At 42.8% G+C, this 18,371-nt stretch overlaps 1 protein-coding gene, 1 long non-coding RNA gene and 1 pseudogene across 3 annotated transcripts; all 3 read left to right on the top strand.

The window, feature by feature from the left end:
• Positions 1-823: 823 nt before the first annotated feature.
• LOC148187607 (protein NLRC3-like) lies at positions 824-8,567 on the top strand (annotated as a pseudogene). Its single transcript, XR_015778524.1, has 9 exons — positions 824-1,186; positions 1,689-1,872; positions 2,201-2,230; positions 3,496-3,609; positions 4,122-4,235; positions 5,850-5,963; positions 6,173-6,251; positions 6,395-6,599; positions 6,763-8,567. The product of XR_015778524.1 is annotated as a protein NLRC3-like (transcript).
• An 83-nt stretch (positions 8,568-8,650) lies between these two features.
• Positions 8,651-13,894, top strand: LOC148187606 (neoverrucotoxin subunit beta-like). The gene is made up of 5 exons (XM_088086876.1): positions 8,651-8,673; positions 8,720-8,836; positions 9,309-9,521; positions 11,208-11,254; positions 12,810-13,894. The coding sequence occupies exons 1-5, from the start codon at positions 8,651-8,653 to the stop codon at positions 13,427-13,429; spliced, it is 1,020 nt and encodes a 339-aa protein (XP_087943002.1). The 3' UTR covers positions 13,430-13,894.
• A 1,805-nt stretch (positions 13,895-15,699) lies between these two features.
• Positions 15,700-17,154, top strand: LOC121939544 (uncharacterized). The gene is made up of 3 exons (XR_006105481.2): positions 15,700-15,913; positions 16,014-16,131; positions 16,543-17,154. It is a non-coding gene; the product is annotated as an uncharacterized LOC121939544 (long non-coding RNA).
• The last annotated feature ends 1,217 nt before the right edge of the window (positions 17,155-18,371 follow it).

The following is an 18,371-nucleotide window of genomic DNA, read 5'->3' as shown; positions in this document are numbered from 1 at the left end:
AGCCAACCTGTCCAAGGACCAACGGCACCGAGTTGGGTGGCGGTCAGCGGGGGTCGACCCGGGACGCCGGATCCGCTGTCAAGCCCTCTCGATGTGTCACGGGCTTAATTTGCCGAAACATCAAAAACAGGGAGGGTGCCCATCTGATGACCTGCTGTCGTCACTGAGCTCTGCCAGTGCTGGTGCCTGAAAGACGGAAGGAGACGAGAGGCGGCCACGGGCTCACAGATGGTGCAGGGCAGAGTACCTGTAAAGGTGGGCCGGATGCAATAACCTTATCGTATTTTGCATGATTTAAAAGCTTTTCCATCAAATCTGGATTAAAAATAACAGTTGTGACTTAAATTTATGATTTTTTTTCAGTGACATTTGATTTGATTTGATTTGATTTGATTTGATTTGATTTGATTTGAGGCTGAGAGCTCCTGTCATGTGATTTTTGACAGTAACAGCATCACCTGCTGGTGAAAGAGCAGAAACTCCATTTTACTGCTGCAGAGTTTGGATCAACTTCATGAATTATTTCATATCAAAACAATTATGAATGTGAGTTTTTAAATATTTTTTACACACACACACACACACACACACATAGAAATACATGTGAACAATGTAATTATACAACTAATGAAGAAAATAATGTTTTAAAAACTTTGTTGAATTTGACCAAAAACCACACAATCAAAGTAAAAATCGGTTCTGTTTCATTTTCATATTTATGTTTTCAAGATTAAAGATTAGACAGACAGAGATGTCAGTTATATATCATATTATTATTGTAATTTATATAGAATTTAACCCTTGGGGGCTTTACTTTTCACTCCTCATGTTTTGATCATGTTGTTTATGCATATGACAGACATTTAGTCCGGACTGAGTATCCCGACCGAAAAAAAACTAGTGTTGAAAATAGTTCAGCTTTTCTTTCTGTCCTTCTTTCTTTTTTTTTTTTTTTTGCTCTCAGTTGAGCTCTGCTCCTCCTCTCTGCACCCGTGAGGAGGAGCAGAGAGGAGGATCAGCTCTGCTCCTCCTTTTCTGGTCTGCAAGTAACTTTCACTTTTGACTCGTCGTGTCGCAGTTTGTCGTCTCCGTCTGAAGCTTTGACTTCTTTCTCCGTGACACTAACGGAGGAGCAGAGAGGAGCAGAGAGGAGCTGTGAGGAGCAGAGAGGAGCTGTGAGGAGCAGGTAAGGAGCGTCACTCCGCACTTTTCCAAACTCCCAAACTCAGGGAAGGGGCCACGCACGCGCACAGGGACGTGTTTTAAAAGTGAGCTGCACGCGCATGTCAGTGTGAATCATATCATATTCACATATTCAATCATATTTATAAAGAAATAAATCACATAAATATATCGACATAGTCACATAAACATAAATCTTCATATACAGTCTCTGGCGTCAATCAACAGATGAGGGCGCGCGCACTCAGGAGCTTCCTGCTCGGTGCGTCGGGAGCGCGTTTTAAAGGCCCTCTGCGGCTCAATCCCAAACTGGCCGCGTCCCCGCCGATCCCCGCGCCCCACCCGCTCCCCTTCCGTTTGCGCATTCAGGCGGAGGTTCGCCATATTAAGGGCCGTCCCAATCCAGTTCAGGCGGAGTGGAAGTTGGCTGTTGACCCCTTAAATAGCGAGGCTGCGGTCGAAAAGTCCAAATAATCTAATTTCCTCCACTTTTCCTGAACCTCCAGAGAAAAGGTCACGCGGTCAAGGACAGGTGTGCAGGAGACTTCATGAGGAAAAGACGATCACGTGTCACGACGGCGGATGTTATTGACGTGGATCAGCTGTGATGAAACTACAATGTTCACATGATGGACTACAAATACCACATCTTCACTGTAATGTTTTTAATCAGCAAAACGTTTTTTTCCGGTGATTGTTTTTGTGTTCGTTTGTTTTATATCTTTATTTGCTGCCTTCTTCGAGTCTTTTGTAATGTGGGTCTTCAAAAGTGTGCTCTTGTACATTTACCACTTAAATGTCAGAGAATATTAATTATTTTTTGTATCTTTACCTCTTGAATCTCAGAGATGATCTGATTTCTTTTCCTCGTACATTTTTCTTTTTACTGTCAGAAAATATTCAGTTTTTATACATTTACCAACTTTTCTCTGATGGAGACTGAACTAATCTGACAGCAGACGCTTTACATGATGGACACGTCTGTCTCTCTGTCTCTGTCTCTGTGTGTCTCCACCAGGACGCTGCAGGTGATCTCCAGCATGAAAAGGTATCTCACTCAACACTTGACGTCTCATTTGATTCAGTTTCACCTTCAACATGTTGATGAACTCTCTGTTTCCTGTTTCTCTGCTCTCTCACCTCCACACTCACTCACAACAAACCTCCACATCACTGATGCTCAACCTGCGGCCCGCGGGACAAATCTGGGACTCACACTGGGAACTGTTTTTGTCCTTTTAGTGTCCAGAAGGTGCCAGAGAGCATAAAACAGCATCAACACAGAGCTTGTTGACCAAAAAATGTCCTAGAAACATCTTTAAATCTGACAAATGTTCTTATGTTCAAATGTCCTAAAATCCTGGAAATCTTCTAAAATATGAAAAATGTCTTCAAGACGTCCTAAAATCTTAGCAACATGCTTAAATCTGAGAAACATCCTAAAATCCTTAATATCCTACTGAAAAAATATCTTCAGCCTAAAATCCTTGAAATGTCTTAAAATCCTCTGAATGCCCCAAGATCCCAAAAATGTCCTCAAATCCAGGAAGCTTCCTAAAATCTGAGAAATTTGCTAAAATCCTTGGAATGACCTTAAATACTAGAAGTGTCTTAAAATCCTATAAATGTGCAAAAAGTCATAGAAACATCCTTAAATCTGAGAAATGTTCTTAAGTCCAAATGTGTTAAAATCCTTGAAATATCCTAAAATATGAGAAATGTTTTAAATCTTAGAGATGTCTTAAAATCTTAAAATCTGAAAAATACTACTGAGAAATATCAAATTCTAAAAATGTCCTCAAATCCAGGAAACGTCCTGAAATCTGAGAAATTTCCCCAAAAAACTTTGGAATGTCTTTACCTACTAGAAGTGTCCTAAAATGCTATATGTGTCCTAGAGACATCCTCAAATGTGAGCAAAGTCCTGAAATCTTTGAAACGTCCTAAAATCCTAAACATCCCACTGAGAAATTTCACCTCGTAAAATCCAAAATTTGAATTCCCGGTTGGGAAGTCGTCCGTCTTCGGTGTTGACGGACGTTTCAGACGTAATGTGGAGACAGCGTGAGCTGAAATCGCAGCTCTGCATGAAGACGTCGAGTGTTGGCTTTTCCTCGTGACACATAATTCCATCTTGTTTCCACATAATCTTCAGCTGTTCGGCGCTCACACACATTTTCTTCACTACGTTCAGTGAAACTTTGCTGTGTTGGTCCTTTTCCTGTTGATAGCTGAGAGTTTCTCAGCAGCTCCTGAGGCTGAAGATTAAAAACTGAATTTCTCTCCCTGCTGGTCTTCCTCTCTGTGGACCAGGACCCATCAACCTGGACCCGGACCAGGACCTGGAACCAGCCGCCTGACCCCCAAAACTGAGCGGTCACATGATCGAGGCATGGATCTGAAAGGACGAGACGTCTCTGCTGCACAGTAAGCTGAAATGAAATGTCGAATGAGTACAGAGAACATTACAGCCCGCTCTCACTGAAAACACAACCGCACAGGTGGACTGTGCCAGCAGCTTATTACAGCTGACATTAATGTAAGGCGGCGCCCTCCAGTGGCTGTAGGAGTCACAGCAGGAGCAGAAGAGGAAGTGAGCGAGCAGAACATGTGACAAAGCACACGTAAAGTTGTTCAAATATCAGAGAAACACCTTCAGGGTGGTGGGCGGCTCATACAAACACGGGACTTTTACCCAGGAGACTGCTGTTTGTGTCCTAAAGTCAACGCTGACTTATTTTACTAACAACGTATCCTAGCGTGTTGGAACAAGATCATCAGGTCAAAGACATGAAATAAATGAAAATGCGTCCCTGTCCTCAGAGGACATCAGGGTCCTTTAATGGCAATAAAATGTAAAAAGTTTTACTTTCACATGAAATCAGTGAAACCAGAGGTAGAAATACTTTGTGATCAGTAAACTTCACTGTTTCTGTCAGTTTTCAGCAGCAGAGAGAAAAGTCTCCTGTACCCAGCTGTGTGTCCATGAAGAGTGATCGGTCTCTGGATCGTCTGATTGACTTCAAAGATGGACGCCGTCCTGATGACCCAGAGTAAGAACTTCAAACTGTTGACAGGAACAGATGGACTTTCATTTACAAAGATACAGAATTGGTCGTCCATCATTTTCAGTGTTGTTTACATCTGGTTTTCTTTCTGATCAACACATGACAGAAACAACATCTGTAACTGCATGTAAATGGTCTGTAAGTGTGTTCTTGTGTGTAAATCATTAACTGTACACAGCACCTGCTGCCGCCTACTGTACAGTCTCTGATGACTGATGACCTGCAGACGACCAGGAACGAGCTGTAAAGGTCTTGAGAATAGCTGTAAAGTTCAGGAAATTAGTTGCAGATGTTTGTGGACTACTTATATAGGTCTGGGGACTAGCTGCAGTGGTTTTAGGACTACTTGCAGAGGCAAGTACAGGTCTTGGGACCAGCTGCAGAGGTTTGGGGACTACTTGGGGAGTTGTGCAGACTTGTTGCAGAAGACTTTGGATTAGTTGTACACTTCTTGGGTCAACTGAGCGAGGTCTGGGAACTAACAACAGAGGTTTTGTGACTTTTTGGGAAAGGTTAGGACTGGTTGCAGAGGTCTGGGACAACTTTAAAAGGTCTTGGAACTACCTGCAAAGTTTTAGAAACAACTTGAGTAGGTTTTCATGCTATTTGCAAAGTTCTGGGGATGACTTGGAGGTGTTATAGGACTAGCTGCAGAGATCAGGGAACTACTTGCAGAGGTTTTTGAAAGACTTTGAGAGGTCTTGCTACTAGCCAGAGAAATTTGCAGCCGCCTGACCCCCAAAACTGAGCGGTCACATGATCGAGGCATGGATCTGAAAGGACGAGACGTCTCTGCTGCACAGTAAGCTGAAATGAAATGTCGAATGAGTACAGAGAACATTACAGCCCGCTCTCACTGAAAACACAACCGCACAGGTGGACTGTGCCAGCAGCTTATTACAGCTGACATTAATGTAAGGCGGCGCCCTCCAGTGGCTGTAGGAGTCACAGCAGGAGCAGAAGAGGAAGTGAGCGAGCAGAACACGTGACAAAGCACACGTAAAGTTGTTCAAATAGAGAAACACATTCAGGGTGGTGGGCGGCTCATACAAACACGGGACTTTTACCCAGGAGACTGCTGTTTGTGTCCTAAAGTCAACGCTGACTTATTTTACTAACAACGTATCCTAGCGTGTGAGTATGTGTAGCATGATACGCTAGAGACACATGTCACGTATGTCACGTCACATGTGTCACGATATATTAGTGAAAAAGTACTTATTTAATGCCAAACTATGATGTTTTTTCTAAACCTAACCATGAAGTTTTGTTGCCCAAACCAAAGCAGTACTTTTGGACTGAAACTGTTTCATGACGTCAAGGACGTGTTTAAAACCTCGACTGTTAGGATGGTAAACATTTTGGGGTCGGTTATCTACGTTTTTTGGAAGTGGAAATCGATCTTTGCTGGATTTAGGTACGAGAGTGTTGGAACAAGATCATCAGGTCAAAGACATGAAATAAATGAAAATGCGTCCCTGTCCTCAGAGGACATCAGGGTCCTTTAACGGCAATAAAACAAGTTTTACTTTCACATGAAATCAGTGAAACTAGAGGTAGAAATACTTTGTGATCAGTAAACTTCACTGTTTCTGTCAGTTTTCAGCAGCAGAGAGAAAAGTCTCCTGTACCCAGCTGTGTGTCCATGAAGAGTGATCGGTCTCTGGGTCGTCTGATTAACTTCAAAGATGGACGCCGTCCTGATGACCCAGAGTAAGACCTTCAAACTTATGAAACAGATGGGCGTGATGTTACACAGATCCTGAATCAGTCGTCCATCCTTGTCAGTGTTGTTTACATCTGATCTTCAATCATGACTGAACACAGTGTTTTTAACTCCGTGTTGTCGGCTTGTTTGAGAATCATAAACCTTCTACAGTCGGTGGTTCAGTGTGAGCTGATTGTTGATGGTTCCTCCACAGGGTGGACCAGCAGAGCTCAGAGGTTCCCAGTGGTCAGTCTGCCCGGCAGCATCAGACACACCTGGACTCCATATTTACGGTCTGTTCATGTCCAACGACGACGTCTCCACCCGTTGTGTTGACAGTCGTCTCCGTGCTGCACTTTGTAGACCAGTGGACTGTCAGTGTGTCCAACGTGGATCTGATGTCTGATTGTGTCCTTCATCTAATAATCTGTTCCAGGAGCTGGAGGACAACATCGTCACTTTTGTGAAGAACGAGCTGAAGAAGATCCAGAAGGTCCTGACGTCAGATTACCCAGAATGTTCTGAGAGTCAGAGGGAGGACGAGGAGCAGAGGAGGAGCAGCAGAGAGGCGTTTCTGAAGATCACCCTGAACTTCCTGAGGAGGATGAAGCAGGAGGAGCTGGCTGACTGTCTGCAGAGACGTAAGAGGATTTCTATACAGATTTAACATGATGGATCAATGGGACGTTTACTGACGTCTCAAGAGACGGACCAAAATATATTCATGTACTCAGTCTGTGAGGACATGACCTGTTGAAATGTCCTCTTTGACTTATTGATCTTCTTTGTTGTTTTTTCATTCAGGAAGTCATTCTGCAGTTTGTCAGCGTGAACTAAAATGTAACCTGAAGAAGAAGTTCCAGTGTGTGTTTGAGGGATCGCTAAAGCAGGAACCCCGACCCTCCTGAATCAGATCTACACAGAGCTCTACATCACAGAGGGAGGGACTGCAGAGGTCAATGATCAACATGAGGTCAGACAGATTGAATCAGCATCCAGGAAACCAGTCAGACCAGAAACAACCATCAGACAAGAAGACGTCTTTAAAGGCTCACCTGGACGAGACCAACCGATCAGAACAGTGATGACAAAGGGAGTGGCTGGCATCGGGAAACGGTCCTAACACAGAAGTTTACTCTGGACTGGGCGAAGACAAAGCCAACCGGGACATCCGGTTCACGCTTTCCATTCACGTTCAGAGAGCTGAATGTGCTGAAAGAGAAAAGTACAGCTTGGTGGAGCTTGTTCATCACTTCTTTACTGAAACCAAAGAAGCAGGAATCTGCAGGTTTGAAGACTTCCAGGTCGTCTTCATCTTTGACGGTCTGGATGAGTGTCGACTTCCTCTGGACTTCCACAACAACGAGATCCTGACCGACGTCACAGAGTCCACCTCAGTGGATGTGCTGCTGACGAACCTCATCAGGGGGAAACTGCTTCCCTCCGCTCGCCTCTGGATAACCACACGACCTGCAGCAGCCAATCAGATCCCTCCTGAGTGCGTTGACATGGTGACAGAGGTCAGAGGGTTCACCGACCCACAGAAGGAGGAGTACTTCACGAGGAGGTTCAGAGACGAAGAGCAGGCCGGCAGGATCATCTCCCACATCAAGACTTCCCGAAGCCTCCACATCATGTGCCACATCCCGGTCTTCTGCTGGATCACTGCTACAGTCCTGGAGGACGTGTTGGACACCAGAGAGGGAGGACAGCTGCCCGAGACCCTGACTGAGATGTACATCCACTTCCTGGTGGTTCAGACCAAACTGAAGAACGTCAAGTATGACGGAGGAGCTGAGACAGATCCACACTGGAGTCCAGAGAGCAGGAAGATGATGGAGTCTCTGGGAAAACTGGCTTTTGAGCAGCTGCAGAAAGGAAACCTGATCTTCTACGAGTCCGACCTGACAGAGTGTGGCATCGATATCAGAGCAGCCTCAGTGTACTCAGGAGTGTTCACACAGGTCTTTAAAGAGGAGAGAGGACTGTACCAGGACAAGGTCTTCTGCTTCGTCCATCTGAGTGTTCAGGAGTTTCTGGCTGCTCTTCATGTCCATCTGACCTTCATCAACTCTGGAGTCAATCTGATGGAAGAACAACAAACTACATCCTGTTGGTCTAAAGTCTTCAGAGACAGACCTGAACCAACACGTCTCTACCAGAGTGCTGTGGACAAGGCCTTACAGAGTCCAAATGGACACCTGGACTTGTTCCTGCGCTTCCTCCTGGGTCTGTCACTGCAGACCAATCAGAAACACCTACGAGGTCTGCTGACACAGACAGGAAGTAGCTCGTGGACCAATCAGAAAACAGTCGAGTACATCAAGAGGAAGATTAACGAGGATCTCTCTGCAGAGCGAAGCATCAACCTGTTCCACTGTCTGAATGAACTGAATGATCGTTCTCTGGTGGAGGAGATCCAACAGTCCCTGAGATCAGGACGTCTGTCCACAGATGAACTGTCTCCTGCTCAGTGGTCAGCTCTGGTCTTCATCTTACTGTCATCAGAAGAAGATCTGGACGTGTTTGACCTGAAGAAATACTCTGCTTCAGAGGAGGCTCTTCTGAGGCTGCTGCCAGTGGTCAAAGCCTCCATCAAAGCTCTGTGAGTACAGAGAGACTTTAATTCATTCAAACAGCTGTTCATACATGACTGTCTCTGAGAGGACAGACACATTAATGACTTTCTTCAATGTCTCTTCAGGCTGAGCGGCTGTAAGCTCTCAGAGAGAAGCTGTGCAGCTCTTTCCTCTGTCCTCAGCTCCCAGTCCTCCAGTCTGAGACACCTGGACCTGAGTAACAACGACCTGCAGGATTCAGGACTGAAGCAGCTGTCTGCTGGACTGAAGAGTCCTCACTGTCCTCTGGAGACTCTCAGGTCAGACCTCAGCACCGCTGGTCTTTATTCAGTCGTAGTCAAACGGTGGCTCTGGGGCCAAATTTTGGCCTCCAGAAAAAATATTAATTCCCTTGAAATGTTGTTTCATAGTTTACATGGAAACTGAAATACAACGTTCATATAAATCACAGCAGCTTCAGCATCGTATCATCTAACACTTCCCTCCATGACAAGAGACACAAAACTGCATCTGCTGGACCTGATTCTGGACCAGACTGTTTGAACAGCACCTGGACCCAGAATGGAGTCTAATGAAGCTACCAGATGAAAATCACAGAAAAATAATCAGATTTTATGAATCTGTCTAATCTGACACAGTGACCAAACAAACAGGAATATTGTGCAGTCTGAACATCAGCCACCGTGTGATCCATCACATCATCAAACATACAACACGTCAGCTGCTTTTCTTCACCTGTGATTTCTGATCAGCTGTGATCTGATTTAACACAAAGTCTCTTTGTCTTCTTGTTGGTTGTTGTCTCTTCAGGCTGAGTGTCTGTAAGCTCTCAGAGAGAAGCTGTGCAGATCTGTCCTCTGTCCTCAGCTCCCAGTCCTCCAGTCTGAGACACCTGGACCTGAGTAACAACGACCTGCAGGATTCAGGACTGAAGCAGCTGTCTGCTGGACTGAAGAGTCCTCACTGTCCTCTGGAGACTCTCAGGTCAGGATTCATCCACATGTTTATGAATGGATAAACTTAGAGATGTTCTCTTCAATTAAGTTTGAACCATTTGTGTTTAATCGGTTTTCGATTCTGTGAACAACTTTTCCTGAACATTTTCTAAATTTGTTTTTTCTGCCTCTGTTGTTTGAACCTGAAATACCAGAGAGACATTTTCAGATTCATAAAGTGATTCAAGAACTTTGAAACTAACTCAGAGTTGAACACATACAGACAGTTATTCAGTAAACAGTGTTTTTAAAAACAGGTTCACTTTCTTTCTAATATCAGAATAGTTTCTCTGCTGGTGTGATAATCATTTTTTATGTTAGTGCAGCCAGCTGTTGAGGTCAACCTCCATTTGATTCATTTTCTGTTTCAAACAGTCAGAGCTGAAGAACGCCGACTCATCAAAAAGTTACAACACAGAAACTCCAGACTCGAGCGAGTCATCGTCTGTAACCATCACACACAAATGCTCCACAGCCGAGAGGAAACAGCTGTTTCTGTTCACACGGATTTGTCTCATATTTAGAGCAGAGTGAGAAAAATAATAAACAGATTATTATTTCAGATTTATTTATCACATAGAAGAATCAATGCAACAGTTGCCATGGATACAAAGTGTGTCAACCAGATTAAATAAAATGTGATCAAATCTAACACATCTAAATATTTAGCAGACTAGTTGATGAACTTCCAGCTCATTCATGGGGCCGTGCTGCAGTTTGTAGACGTTACAAAATGCATATGGTTAATTCTTATAACTGTACTTTTTCTTCTTTAAATGCTCCGCAGACATTTTACGTATGTTTCGGGGCTGCCCCGTTATTGCAATTTAAAAAATAATTTGTAGATGATCTTTGTGTAACCTGATGGTTGAGCTTTGATCTAAATCCAAACGTGTCCTCTGAATCCATTTATTCATCCTACTCGATCAACACAGGTTGCTTTTGTTTATCTGCAAATTTAAATGCTATAATAAGTAGGGCTGCTGTGAGAATGAAGTGAAAATAAAAAATAATATAATTAATTACATGCTGATTAATTAATCTAAATTAATCACATACATCAACTTTTGCTGTAGAAGTATTTTTAAAAATTAAATTCACATTTATAATCACAAATCTCCCTCATTTACAAAATCATGCAGCTCCTGCATCGTCAACAACACGGTCCAGCAATTATTTCAAAATAAAATGCCTTGTGTCAACAACTGATGGGATTCTGTCAGAGGGCTTTTATTTTGAAATAGAAGCAGGGACGTTTTTAGTAAAAACATGTTTTATTTCCGCAGCTCTGTGACAGAGAGACTTTAAACCGCAGTAAGAGGTGGTATAGGGTCAATATAATCAAAACACAATTTTCACTTGATTCCTGCTAAGACAGGCGCAGCACGACAAAAAAAATCAGCGAGCCGCCATTTCTGTGGATGTGCTGCAGCTGACAGGAAGCTGAGACGAGTCTGAGCGCTCCTGCAGGCGGCGTGGCTGCTCTAACCTGTTAACACGGCGGTGATATTTAGAGGCCGAAGTACTCTGATGGTACAAAAACTCTGTCACAAAGCCACCGTGGCCTTCAATGAGACACCAGGTCAAAGCGCCACAAAATGGCATTAATCAGTGGGTTTTTAACACGGTATTTTTTCCATGATCAATTAATTGAAATGAACGCTTCTCCTTTCAGGGCGGAGCCTGCTGGAGTCCGATGGTTGAGACCAGGTCTGAGGAAGTGTGAGTGTGTGTTTTTTTATCGATCGCAGCTTTATTTAACGAAATCTGAAGAAAACATGTCAGACAGACAAGAACACAAACATACATGAGAGCACGAAACACTGACTGACTGACTATTGTACACACAACATAAGAAATAATCACAAATAATCACAATATCAAGATAGAAACCAACTAAATGGACACAGATATCAATAATAAATATATAAAAATACTTCTTCATATCATATCAGGAGTTTCACCAAATCTAAAAATGTATTTGCTTTTCTGTTATTTAAAAGAGTAAAAGAGGAAAGTGTTTAAATCAGTCAAGAAAAAAATAGAAAGAGCCTGAACCATAAAATGTTTATCATTTTTCTTTTTTTTTTTTTTCATTTTTAATATCATATCAGGAGTTTCACCAAATCTAAAAATTTATTTGGGTTGAATAAAGGGAATAAAGAATTTCCCCGGTAAAATAAAAACATGAACAACATAATTCAAATATTTGTTTCTTGTATCATCAAAGTAGTCAATTATATCTTGAGGGTAAAATCATAAGTCATGTTAAAGATATTAAAAGTGTGACAAAATAAATCAGAGCAAATATTCTGAGGAAGTATGAGGTTTTTTTTAAGCTTTATTTAACAGAAGAAATGAACAAAATAATTCAGACAAACAAGAACAAAAAAAACAGTCATGAGAGCTAAAAAATGACATTCTGCACTGAAGATAATAAATTAATAAACATAATATCAGCATATAAACCAATAAAATATTTAAATTGTTATTTAATAAAAGGACACAGACAGTAATAAAGATAATACATACAGTATTCACATTACATCAGGAGTTTCAACAAATACGTTTTTGTAATAATCTAAAAATGTGTTGCTTTTTTGTTATTTATGAGTGAGAGAGAAGAAAGTGTTGAATTAAAATAAATCAAGAAAATATAAAGAGGAGCGTGAAACTAAAAATGTTTTTGTGAATAAAAAATTCCTCATTAAAATAAAAAAAATTAACAACATAATTCAAATATTTGTTTCTTGTATCATCATAATAGTCAATTATATCTCTGAGGGTAAAATCATAATGATGTTAATGATAATGATCATAATGATGTTACAGTTATAAAAACACGACAACTTAAATTAGAGCAAAAATTCATGGTGATAAAACAGTGAAAAACTCAAAGGATCAAAGTTTGATCAGCCTGCCCACAGAAAGAACAAGAGTTTTCAGCATCTGCAGACTTTATTTCTTCACAGTTTTATTTTGAAAAATGTGAGCAGCACGTGTATGATGACATTTCCTGTCCAGTCTGCTAACAGCATTGAAAATGAGTGGAGATGTAATCTGTGAGATGTTTCCCTCATCACAACAGAAGAGTATAATTGTGTTGTTAAAGCCGTTCCTTCTGCTTTAATGCATCTTATCTGAGGACGTGTGAGCGTGTTTTTAACTCTTCACGCTGTGACATCACTCATTCACAGCTCTGATGTCATCATCACAGCCATGATCCATTAATAACTGATAACTAATCAATAACTTTGTGTCTTCTTCTCTCCGTCAGATTCCTGTCAGCTCACAGTCGACACAAACACAGTAAACAACAAACTCAAACTGTCCAAAAACAACAGAGAGGTGACGTATGTGAGAGAGGATCAGTCATATCCTGATCATCCAGACAGATTTGAGTTCTGGTCTCAGCTGCTGTGTAGAACTGGTCTGACTGGTCGCTGTTACTGGGAGGTCGAGTGGAGAAGAGGAGTTGATATATCAGTGAGTTACAGACGAATCAGCAGGAGAGGACGCAGTACAGACTGTTGGTTTGGAGGAAATGATCAGTCCTGGACTCTGATCTGCTCTGATGATGATGGTTACTCTGTCTGTCATAATAACAGAGAAACACCCATCACCTCCTCCTCCTCCTCCTCCTCCTCCTCCTCCTCTGTCTCTGGTAGAGTAGCAGTGTATGTGGACTGTCCTGCTGGCTCTCTGTCCTTCTTCAGAGTCTCCTCTGACTCTCTGATCCACCTCCACACCTTCAGCACCACATTCACTGAACCTCTTTATCCTGGCTTTGGGTTCTGGTTCTGTCCTGGTTCCTCAGTGTCTCTGTGTCCTCTGGAGGACAGACAGTCTCCTCCTGTCAGTGATCACAGAGTTCAGTGTGTTGAGGATCACAGCTGATGGGAGGTCCCAGACTGTGTGTAGGATGTGAGTTTGACCTGAGGGAGGCGCTAGAGGACAGATGATGGACTCATGAAGGTCCTGAAGAAGCATCAGTGTGTAAACTCTCCTATAGACTTTGATCCTCTTCAGAAGAAAAACCCTAAAACCATCAGAGTTTGGACGCTGTGTGAATAAAAACACAACACAATGATTATATACATATTATCATACAACAGCTGGAGGTTATAAATATATAGTTTCCCACAAATACAGCAGAAAACACGTCAGAAATGAAACTGTGGTTCATTTCCATGTTGAGTCATTTGATCTCTTTCATATAAAGTCTGTGTGTCTGTGAATCTCTGAAAACATGAATCATTCCCACTTTAAATATTTCTGCCATCACATGTTTGTCCAGATACAAATGAAATGTTGATTTTGTCTCTGCTTGATTGTAAATAAAGTTGTGTTGTCTTGAATAAAGCGTGTTCCAGCTCCAGTTTGTAAAATCCAAATTCTCACGTGAGGCAGGAAGAAACTTTAACCAGAAAAACTACAGCAGGCAACCCAGCTGGCAGGGAACGTTCCCACAACACTGACTACAAGTTGTAATAATGTTTTAAAGAAAACATTTTAATGTAACGTTCAAAGAACGTTTTATGGGTGTTTGTCGTTTCAGATAATGTTCCTGTGAGGTTAAATGAACACGTTTGAGCTGCAGCGTTCAGAGGATGTTTTGGTGATGTTGAAAAGTGACAGATCCGAAAATGTTCTTTTAGAAAACGTTCCCACAATGTTACACGAGAACAAAGAGAGAACGTTTCCAAAGCAACATTCAGAAAATGTTACTGAGGACTGAGAGCACACATTTATAATGAAAATGTAATGTGATATGTGAACATTAAAACATTTTTAACAGTTTTTGATGTGAATAGAGAATGTTACCTGAACTTTAAGGTAACATTTAGCTTGGTTTATCTTGCTGCTGAAAACATAACTAAAACATTGGTTGCACTGTAACATTGTCAGAACGTTTTCAGAAGCAAACATTGCTGGCTGGGAAGGTCCCTCCATGTTGACCTGATGGCTGTAAAATCCCACATGCTGCTGCAGGATTATCAGCTCAGGACAAAGTGCAACAAAAACTGCAACACGGTCCAAACTTTGGGCTGGAAGCAGCAGCATTTATTTATAGTCAGTAACAGGGCCGGCTCTTGGCATAGGCGATATAGGCGGTCGCCTAGGGCGCCATCTGCTGGAGGGGCGCCGCCACGCCAGTCATTAAGTCAACATTACCAATAAATAAACAGTGACATGTTCCTAAATTATGTGTGGGTACGTGATGTGTCGTTATTGGGTGCGGAGGTGCGGGTTAGGGTTAGGGAGCCTAGGGCACCAAATTGGGCAGAGCCGGCCCTGGTCAGTAACTTATTTTAACTGGTTGCATTTTACAGTGTGACTTTCATTGTACTTTACTGTGTTTACTGTGCGACAGCTTGTAGCTTTTCCTTTAAATATTTATTAGTATCATTTGTTTGGTTCTTGTTTTCTTTTGTTGTTTTTTCACCACACTGACTCTGAGCTCGCACAGAATATTCCCGAGTACCTGTACGGCCGTCTGTGCACGTGCAAACGGCAAATACACCTTTTGAATGTGGAGTCCCTCCAGGAAGCGGCTCACCTGTGTGACTCAGCTGGAGGCGGAGCTCCGGGTCCTTTCAGGAAGCGGCTCACCTGTGTGACTCAGCTGGAGGCGGAGCTCCGGGTCCTTCCAGGAAGCGGCTCACCTGTGTGACTCAGCTGGAGGCGGAGCTCCGGGTCCTTCCAGGAAGCGGCTCACCTGTGTGACTCAGCTGGAGGCGGAGCTCCGGACCTCTATATTTCGTGATAATGTTGTATAGCCTTTTTCCTCGTTTTGTTTACATGCTATATTATGGTGTGTTTGGCTGCAAAATCCTATGCTGTGAGATGTTTCTGCACTGTATTTTATGCGTTTTTCAGCTTTTTTTGGGACATGTCATATTTTGACATTTTTCGCCTACTATAGTATGGCATTTCCGTTTGTTTTTTGGACATGCTATTGTCACCTTTAAAATGTAATAGAGTATATATGGTTAAAAAGCAAAAGGAAACAAGGTACAAACTACAAATTACTATGCCTTAGAAATCCTACTCAAGAAAACGTGCCACATCTGTTCTTATTTTTTAATTTTGTTTTGTTCTTCTTATTTCCATCCAATAGATACTGCAGAGACAATGATAGTTCAGCCAATCAGAGAGCCGCTTACTGCAGGTAGTTTCCGCCCACCTGCACAGGTTTGTGGGTAGCATGTTTGGGTGTTTCGTGCCTGCAGAGAGGCAGCTCGCGCTGCGTCGTAGCTTCTAGACAAACGTGAATTAACGGACAGAGAAACGGGAGAAACCGGAAGGAAAGACTGAGGCAGAGTCTTCGGAAGACAACGTAAGTGTCACGTGAGTGGTCGCTCGTGAAAGCGGCTCCAGGTGAGTTCGTTCAGCTCAGTAGCTGCCGGGTACCTGTTAACCTGTTCGCGCCATCTTTCGCTGCTGCTCTGACTGAGTCTGTCTCGTCTGCTCTCGTTAGTTTGAAAGTGCGGACATTTCCGACGGTTTCCTCGTGTCCTGCTGCACGGACCCGGAGCACCGTGGCCTTCCTGGACGCCAGCATGTTTGTTTCCGGTGTTTAACCCTCACGGAGACCGGTGAGCACAATGAATGCCCCTCTATGAGAGCTTCCTGATACTCAGCACTTTGCTGGAGGATTTATTGTAGTCTGAGTTACTCAGTGTTGTTGGATTTAAGGTTTATTTAAAGGTCTGCGCAGTGAATTGAATCAACTTATTTTGCACCTGTGAAGAAAGTTGTTTATTATGGCAGCTAAAGTATCACATTTATAATTTGCACTGTTAAAGGGCATTTACACTAAAAAACGTTAGGCTGCAGATAAAAGGAATTTACAGTATTTCATATCATTTTAATTCATAAGGTTTGTTAGTTTTGGTTCCATGATGTTAAAACAGGTCAGACAGACTGTTTAAAGTGGTATCTCCTGATATTTTCGGACCCTGTCTGTTGACAGGTTGGGTTTTTTGTGTTGGTTTGTTTCTTCTAAGGACCTGTCCAGTGAGACAGATGGCGAGCCTTCCCACCTGGATCTTGAGAGACCAGGATATCCTGTGGTCAGTGGACAGGTTTTTCTGCACTCTGCGGTGTGGTAGGACCAGTATCTGCAGACACCCTCACACTCAGCCCCATACACCCCCCCCCTTCAACACGGCGCACATACACTGACCCCTCGCCCATGGACATCTGAATCCCCCATACTTACCTTTTTTTTTTGACATCCCGGGATCTTTGGACTTGTACTAACTTTTTTGTGACTTTTTTTGCGCTGTGGACTCAAGCCGACATACTACCTGTTTGTTCCCTGTAACGTTTCTTTGGTGGCTAATGTATCAGAGATCCTCCTTAAGTGAATGGTGTTTGTAATATAAACTGATATAAGGTTATTCTGGTTATTGTGAACTGTGGATTGGATCAGAAAAGCTTGAATTTGAGGTGACACACAAAATTCTGGTGAAAAGTGTGCCTCCGAGATAGAATTAATACTGGCCAATGTGATACCTTATAATGGCCTTTGGTGATATTATGGTTATAATACCAACCTGTTGCACTGTGAAGCATGTTTTTATTTTTCTGCTAAAGCCTGTATATTTTTACATTTACGTTCTTGCCTCTTAAGTCTCTTTTAAACACTCCGCTGAGCTCCAGCAGCCGAACCTTCTGATCCATCTAAATCTTAACCAAGCAATGCTCTCCATATCCTCTAAGTGTTACACTTTATGATTTTTTGCTGTTTTTGCATGATTTTATGCCATGACGTGTGTCGGCACACTTTTTTATGCAGTTTCAGCTCTTTTTGGGACATGTCATAGTTTGACATTTTTCACCATACTGTAAGATAAGATAATCCATCAGTGGGGAAATTCACAACGTTACAGCAGCTGTGAGGTACGAGGAAGTATAAACAGCAAAAGAACAATACAATAGTCTAAAAATAAATACAAATATTAAAATATTAAAATGGTAGATAATTAAAAAAACAAGGTACAAAAACAGTAACATAAATAAAATAAAATTCCAACAAAAACCGTCTAGAAAAAAAATACATAAGAAAATATGTACACCGTTTGCACAAGCAGATAATTGCACTTGTGAGAAATTGCGTTTTTGTAGTCCAGCTGGTGAGTGTGAGTGTGGTCTACTGGGAGCAGTGCTGGTTGTTCAGTCTGACTGCAGCAGGAAGGAAGGACCTGCGGTGTCGCTCCTTCACACACTTTGGATGCAGCAGTCTGTCCCTGAAGGAGCTCTCCAGTGCAGTCACAGTCTGCAGGGGGTGGGAGTCGTTCTCCGGCATGGAGGACAGCTTGGTGATCGTCCTCCTTTCTCCCACCACCTGCACGGGGTCAAGCGGGCCTCCCAGGACAGACCTGGCCTTCCGTATCAGTCTGTCAAGCCTTTTCCTGTCTGCAGTCGTGATGCTGCTGTCCCAGCAGACCACTCCATAGAAGATGGCCGATGCCACGACAGCGTCAAAAAACGTCCTCAGGAGCAGCCGTGTACCCCGAAGGACCTCAGTCTCCTGAGCGGTCTGCAGAGTCTGCACTGGCCCTTCTTGTAGAGTGCAGTGGTGTTATCAGACCAGTCCAGTTTATTGTTCAGGTGAACACTCAGGTACTTGTAAGACTCCACCATCTCAATGTCCATTCCCTGGATGTTCACTGGAGTGAGGAGGACATGTCTGCCTGTGGAAATCCAGCACCAGGTCCTTGGTTTTCCCCGCATTGATCTGGAGGTGGTTTCACTTGCACCAGTCCACAAAGTTCTCGGTGAGTTCTCTGTACTCTGTCATCCTCATCTGTGATGTCGACTTCAGTCGTCA

Source organism: Plectropomus leopardus, chromosome 13 (genome assembly GCF_026936395.1).
Source record: "Plectropomus leopardus strain MGB_pleo_1.0 chromosome 13, ASM2693639v1, whole genome shotgun sequence".
Taxonomy (NCBI): domain Eukaryota; kingdom Metazoa; phylum Chordata; class Actinopteri; order Perciformes; family Serranidae; genus Plectropomus; species Plectropomus leopardus.
This window is presented reverse-complemented; position numbering and strand designations above follow the sequence as displayed.

Bases quoted from the DNA above. Each gene is read 5' to 3' on its own strand.
- LOC148187606 (XM_088086876.1), top strand. From the start codon at position 8,651: ATGTCTCTTCAGGCTGAGCGGCT. The intron at 8,837-9,308 runs GTCAGACCTCAG...CTGATTTAACAC, and splicing joins TGTCCTCTGGAGACTCTCAG to AAAGTCTCTTTGTCTTCTTG. The intron at 9,522-11,207 runs GTCAGGATTCAT...TTCTCCTTTCAG, and splicing joins TGTCCTCTGGAGACTCTCAG to GGCGGAGCCTGCTGGAGTCC.